Source organism: Cherax quadricarinatus, chromosome 80 (assembly GCF_038502225.1).
Source record: "Cherax quadricarinatus isolate ZL_2023a chromosome 80, ASM3850222v1, whole genome shotgun sequence".
NCBI classification, from domain to species: domain Eukaryota; kingdom Metazoa; phylum Arthropoda; class Malacostraca; order Decapoda; family Parastacidae; genus Cherax; species Cherax quadricarinatus.
In genome coordinates this window covers 3841609-3849064 of record NC_091371.1, presented here as the reverse complement: position 1 = coordinate 3849064, position 7456 = coordinate 3841609, and the positions used below count along the sequence as shown (strand labels likewise).

The following is a 7456-nucleotide window of genomic DNA, read 5'->3' as shown; positions in this document are numbered from 1 at the left end:
CGAATTATGCCATCCAGCATTATTTATTTACAGTATTAAATGGGAGACAGAGGTAATTACATTACTCCCTGACTGTCAGGGGCAGCCAGAGTGCATCCCAAACTCGTATAGTTTTACCGATTTTATGAATCTAAACGCTATCATATTTTTAGAAAAGCATTTTAAACCACTATGAATTTTTTCGGCGAATAAAACGCCACCTCTGTTACTAAAAATTTTCAGTGATTCATTTCATTTTTCGTTTGTGAATTTTTTCGGGGGAATTATTGAGGGGGGAATAATGTTTTGGTAAACGAACTTGCTTGTCAGAGGGAGGGAGGGAGGGTAGTTGGAGGGAAGGGTAAAGGGAGGAATGGAAGAAAATTTGGATGAATGAATGGAAAGATAGATGGAGAGACGAATACGATGAATGGAAGGGTACTTAGGGAGAGGGAGGGAAGGAGGGAGGTGCCTATTCCTACGGGAACATGTCTGGGTAAAAAAAAAAAATGGCCATATGACTCGCTCCGTCCGTGATCGAATCCGGGACTTTTTTTTTTTTTTTTTTTTTTTTGAGCCAAGCATTGTCCGTTGAGCTACAGGGGCACTACCTGCGTCCTGCGTTCAGTGGGACCGAGGTTCTCTGCGTCGGTGTGCGTCTGAGTATGCATCATAGCATGACACTTAATCACCATAATTCTGACTTTATCATTAAGGGCAAGACACATTGTCAGATTCGATTCACTCGCCATTTAGGGACATCAGTGTCCGTGGCTGTCCCGACCCAGGAAGATGTAGGATGGTGATGGAAGCAAGCCAGGAGGGGTTGGAAAGAAGGCTAGGGGTGACTCCTGGTGAGGAAGGAGGGGGGAAGTGGAGAAAGGGTAGTTGGGAGATGGCGGAAGGAGGCGGTGGAAGGAGGAAAAGATCAAAGAAAGGTGGGAAGAAGAGGTAAGGAAGTTGGTAATATGGGGATATAGGTGAGGGGTCTGGCGGGGAGAAGAGATAGAGGTGGTGGCCAGGGAAATAGTGTCAGTGGTGACACTGTTGCAATAGCTTGTGCTCTCTCGCTTAGAATATTGATCACTGTTGATGGCTTCGTTCAGGGCAGGAGAGAGATCAGAGCTGGAACAGATTCAGAGATCATTTAAAGCTCACAAAGACCTAATAAAACATTTAAATTACTGGGAACAACTCAGAATTTTAAATGTGTACTTGGAGTGGAAGAGAGATACGGGATAATATATACGCGAAAGTACTGATGACCTTGTCAGAAATCTACACACTGTCACAACATAATAGTGAGAGATATGGAAAAAAACGTAGACTAAACCCAGTAAAAGGAAGGAGGGCCGTGGGCACAATTACAGAACATTGTATCAGCATCCGTAGTTCCAGACTTTTTAATATCTTATCAGAAGATATCAGAAACACTGTCATAACAAGTGTGGAAGTCTTTAAGAAGAAACTCAAGAAGTACTTCCTCCAAGTGCCGGATCAAGTAGGCTATAATGTATATGGGAGCCAGTGTGTCACAAGCAGCAACAGTTTGGCTGACCAGGCAAACACTAGACAAGCCTCGCCCAGGGCCAAGCTGCGGGAGTAGGAAAGCTCTTGAAACTTACCAAAGGTATATTATTATTAATAACATTCATCAATAAGAGCCTAAATCGTAAAGGCCTAAAACTCCTGGGGAATAGGAGGTAATCGGATTTTGCCCCCAAAACGCAGTTCCAATTCCGGATCAAGAGCCCTTCACCAGCATCGAAGCATCCTTCCTTCCCTCCCTTCCTTTTAGCGCACAGCACAATGACATACCTCAGCGTGCTAAACTCGACAACTTCAGTTTGAATGAGCCATTAGAACACAAGAGAGAGAGACTTAGGACCCTTTCAGCTTGAGTTTCGACAGCACCACAGGTGTCACCTAAGACGGACCACTTCAGTTTGACAGAGTCGTGACACTACGAGTCACGTTAGGTCGACCACTTTAGCTTAAACGAGCCAAGATACTACCAGAGTTCCGTAAGTGCCAAATATTGTACTGCCAACAGTACTGAAGGTTACGAAACAATCATTTACTGGGACAACGTTTCGCCCTGTAGAGGGCTTAATTAACAGTTCTTATGACTTGAAAATGCTCAACACGGAGCGAAAAGATTTCGTAATAAAAGCTTGTTATGCAACTTGTGTGTCGTCACTACGAGTGACGTTAGTAGCCAAGTCTCGGGCTGTCAGTCGTCTAAAGACAGACGTTGATTAAGTATTGTGTGTTCTTTTTCCCTTCGCCGCCGCTGACAGTGACACCACGACCACCATCCCTCTTGACACACACACCACAATGTTCACCACCACCACCTGCATCACCGACAATCCACCATCACCTCCACCTGCATCACCGACAAACCATCACCACTACCACCACCACCTGGATCATAAACCACCACCTACATCGCCACCACCTACATCGCCACCACCTACATCACCACCACCTACATCACCACCACCTACATCACCACCACCTACATCACCACCACCTACATCACCACCACCACCTACCACCACCACCATCTTGCAAAAAAATTCTTAGACTTGTCGCTGTCGAACATAACTGATTTTGTTAGAGAAAAGGCAGTTTGTTGTGTTAAGCTTTATCAATTTAAGCATCGAGATGGTAAAGCTCTGTGCAGAGCGAAGCTTTGTGTCAATAAAAGCTTGCTCTGTGCCTGCATCTTTAATAATGACAACAGAACGCTTGTGTAAAGAGCTAAGTGTTTTTGACACTGCTTCGGAAGTGCCAACAAAATGCAAGGCACTATAGCAGAGAGAGTCGCCAAATAGCCGGGCTTGACAGCGGCAGTAAGCCAAATGAGGGCGGAGACGGAAGAGCAGAATGAACAAGGATGAAGTCTCAATGAAAGACTTTACGTCTCATTGACTGTGGATGGCTCACCCTCCTGTGTGTCTCAGGCCCTTGTCACCCCTGAGGACTCTGCTCATTTGTTTAGAGAGAGAGAGAGAGAGAGAGAGAGAGAGAGAGAGAGAGAGAGAGAGAGAGAGAGCGTACACTTCTTGAAGTGTTGGCTTCTAAAGCATTTAGATTTTTGTTTTCTCTCGTCTTCAAGAAGATTCATATGCGTTGTTATTTATGTACAGCGTTGTCAGGACAAAAATTGAGTCGAATACAGTAGACGCATTAATAACTGAAAGTTGATAGGCAAAGGACTACACATGACAGAATTTGTTTTTGTCACTGAAATGGCTAGTATGTGTACCTCGTATCTATGCTGTGGACGGTAGTGGCTAGTTTATTGTGCACCCCATAACCAACCTGTGGACGGTGGCGCAAGAGCATATTGAGGCACAAAATATGAACCGTATCCTTAAGTGACCATTTGAAGAAACAATTACACAAGTGAATGTATACCTTTATCCTGTAGCGTAATCAAGATTTTCCCGTGGAAGTCTTCCTTAGCTCCTTCCCTCCAAGCATTCATAAAACATAGATTTATATGGATGATATGACGCATTTTCGATAAGAAGACAGAGACAGTACAGAAACGTTCTGAAATTTGTATCTTTGTTCTCATAGTTCTATATATTTATAATATTTAGGACCTTTTTATGTATATTGAATGACTCGCATGGGCTTAACACCTCATAAAGTAGTACAATAATCTTCCCGTGTCCGTGCCAACAGATCGTGCTGAACTCGATGCACCGGTACCAGCCTAGGATCCACCTGGTAAGGCTGAAGGAGGGGTTCTCTGGTCCCATCAGCGACCTCGAGCAAGAGGACCATCGAACTTACATCTTCCCGCAGACGGTGTTCACCGCCGTCACTGCATACCAGAACCAGCTCATCACCAAGCTCAAAATCGACAGCAACCCTTTCGCTAAAGGCTTCAGAGACTCGTCGAGACTCACCGACTTCGAAAGGTTTGTTCGAAGTTCTTAGATTCAGTTTTCCCTCCTCAAAAAAATACTATCTTTAGTTCCCCACCACGTCAAGGAGGGGGTTAAATTTATGGGGAAGGGCTCTTGAACCAAGGAACTCGAGATACTCCTCCCTTTCCTTGACTCAAATCTCATTACCTTCATTCACCAGATGCAGTATGGCTCATATAGGTTTAGCTCTTCCTCATAAGAATCCCCCTCAACTTCCATGATTGAAAGTAATACATATTAAGTAGGGGATTTGGATTTTAGATTCTGCCTTGCAGCGGCTGGTTTATTGTTATATCTATTCTTTGAACGGTAGTGGCTAGTTTATTGCGCACCTCGTATTCATTTTGTGGACGGTAGTGGCTAGTTTATTGTGCATCCCACATCTATCTTGTGGACGGTAGCATATGAGCATACAGATACACAAAGCGCCTAGAAGCTGAGCCCTATAAGGGATAATAGCCATAGAGTTGCATATATATTTTCAATTTGTATATTTTGTTAACAAATTTAGGCAACTTCCTCAAATTGTCTGGCATTTTATTTTCAGTAATAAGATACACTGACAGACAGTGTATTGTACTCTGTCTCTATCTTAGTCAATTTGTAGACATTCAGGCACACAATTGTTCAAGAAATTGACCATAAGGTTGGCTACATATTCTACATTAAGTTTGATGATTGATCATCATCTGAGTTGATACTAAACTGTCAGACGTTTATCATAGGGTGTAAACGCAGTTTTATCATCACTCTTGACAAAAGAGCCTCAATACAAAATCTTAAAAATATATTTGAATTTATTTCTTTTCTGAGTAGTTAGTATGGTTCTTTCTGTTGATGTGGAAACTCCTGTCACAGGTTCATTAGAGGTTTGAAACCCTGACTTTAGAATGTAAAATGCACATCTGAACGTTCGAGTGAGATTCAAAGCCTGGGCATTAAAACCGCAATGGAAGCCTCGGCTTTAAAGCCCCATACACCGATCTAGAGGTTTAACAGAAACGTTGAAGCCTCGACTTCAGAACTCTACACGCAGATTTGCAGGTTCAAATGAGATTCGAAGCCTCAGCCTCAAAACTCGTTCTTCATCTCGAGCTGAAGGGTATAAATATCAAATGAGCTGAGTGATTGGGCACTTAACTATTAAATGACTCTTTGGATTGGCTCGCTGAAATTTCGACAAGATCCGTGATTGGCTACCAAGCAGAGGTGTGTTCAGGACGGGTTTTGTAATACGTCTCTAAGTAGATAATTATCATCTGGGGGGCCGTAATTACAGTCAAGACCACCAGGCTTTAACCATCCCGTCTGTTTGGTCCACAATTCAGACAGGATCACTTCTAATTTGACCCTTAAATGCAGGTGGGATAAAGGGGATAGTTACCGGAGGTGTGGGAAGGACTCAGGGCATTGAGGAAAGGGTGTCCAAGACCCAAAGTGGCTCCGCGTGTCACACTTAACGCCGCATACTTCTCTTCTCCTTTATTAATTTTTTTGCCTCGTATGCTGCCCGTAAAATTGGTAATGATAAGCTCGCACGGAGAACACACGGCCCAGCTCTCATGCAAGGTGGAGCCAGCTCTCTGGCTCTCAGCTCTTGAACTGGCTAGTTTCTCACACTCAGTATTTCGCTCTCTTGCCCCCTTTCTCTCTCTAGCTCTCTCGCTCTCTCTCGCTCTCTCTCTCTCTCTCTCTCTCTCTCTCTCTCTCTCTCAGCACATCTTTCACTCTTAACCACCAACACAACCACTATTAACACACACCACCACCACCACCACCTCTTCCTTCCCCTATTCCTTCCTGCTATCCATTCCATCCTGGCTAAAACCCACGCCCTACAAGGCGGCAACATGATCTATCCTGGCCTGGGGTGCCGGTGCTTGTTTTAAGAACAATGTAATATTCCCACTCATAATAAATTAGACACTAAACTTTCTCAGTTAAAATAAACCGCCGCTTTAGCAAATTTTTCAGTGATTATCGTACAAATATATATATATATATATATATATATATATATATATATATATATATATATATATATATATATATATATATATATAGTGTGTGTGTGTAGATAGGTAAAATTGGTCAATTACCAAGAACTCATTTAAAATGAATTCCCTTCTAAAATTTCTCTTATGTTAGTGTAAAAATTAAAAATTTTATACCAAAAGAACCTTAGAAAACTTTCCAAACCATATTATAACAGGCGCAATTTAATTTAGCCTAATTCAACTAAATGTATTTTATACAAGTTTACAGTAATTTAGTAATAAACGAACACAATGAAATATATTTTCTTCGTTAGATTCAGAATGATTTTTGCGAAATTATTGCATACACAAATTTTCTCTTGCCCTATTCGGCAAGAAGTGCGTTGCTATATAAGCCAAAATAGCAGGTTTTACTTATTTGGCACCACATATATATATATATGGTAAAAGTTCTTTTTATTTAGACCTCCGTACGCGCGTTTGTGTGTGTGTGTGTGTGTGTGTGTGTGTGTGTGTGTGTGTGTGTGTGTGTGTGTGTGTGTGTGTGTGTGTTCCTTTTATGTTCGCTTAAGTCAATGTTTTGGTTGATTTTCAGGCGCGCGTGAGTGTATTTTCTGATTTCTTGGGTATTAGCGACGATCCTGGGAATTCTTTGGCAGGATGAGCAAGCTACTTCGAGGCGGCTTCGTTGGGGCGCCGGCTTGAAGCTTCGCTCAGTGCATACTGAGAAGTACTGTACAAAATGAGGGTTCCTGAAACTGTTGTAGTGAGATTGATAAGAATGAAGTGTACATGATATAAGATGTTGACATTATTTACATCAGTGAATGCCGATCTGATAATCTTTTGAGAGCGTAATGGTGGTTAATACACTGAGACTAGCAGTACTGGGACCAACACTTCTGGTAGCACCACTGCTGGGACCAGAACTCCTGACCAGCACCTCTGGTAACAGCACTGATGGGATCAGAACCTCTTACCAGCACCGTTGGACATTAACACAGACAAGATTTCCTAGTGCTTTTCACCGACGACAACATTTCTTGCTGATAATTGTAGCCAGGGTTGTTGGGGTGGCTGCGTGCTGGCCCGCTCCTCAACACTCCAACCGGTTCTTCCTCTCGATAAAAAATGAGAAATTTTCACGTATTTGTTTTTTTCATACTGGAGGAGTGCCTCTTGAATCCCAAAGGCCTCATGATCCCAAAGAACCATGTTTTTCATCCTTCTTGGGAGAATTCTTGGTGAAGGGCTCTTGATCCCAGAGAACTGAGGCTACCAATCACTTGAATGAAATCTGATTGTCTCCCATTTTCCAGACGCTCTGTGACCCCTCCAGGGGTCACCTGGATACCTGGAGGTTATTCCGGGGATCAACGCCCCCGCGGCCCGGTCCATGACCAGGCCTCCCGATGGATCAGGGGCTGATCAACTAGGCTGTTACTGCTGGCCGCACGCAGTCCAACGTACGAGCCACAGCCCGGCTGATCCGGCACTGACTTTAGGTATCTGTCCAGCTCTCTCTTGAAGGCA

The 7456-nt window shown here is 43.2% G+C and overlaps 1 protein-coding gene across 1 annotated transcript in view; it reads left to right on the top strand.

Annotated features, from left to right (window-relative positions):
* LOC128702295 (T-box transcription factor TBX20) overlaps window positions 1-7456 on the top strand; it is a 270944-nt gene that overhangs the window by 235893 nt on the left and 27595 nt on the right. Inside the window, exon 5 of the mRNA XM_070102075.1 lies at window positions 3679-3917. Coding sequence (XP_069958176.1) covers window positions 3679-3917 — 239 coding nt within the window. The remainder of the gene's footprint in view (window positions 1-3678; window positions 3918-7456) is intronic.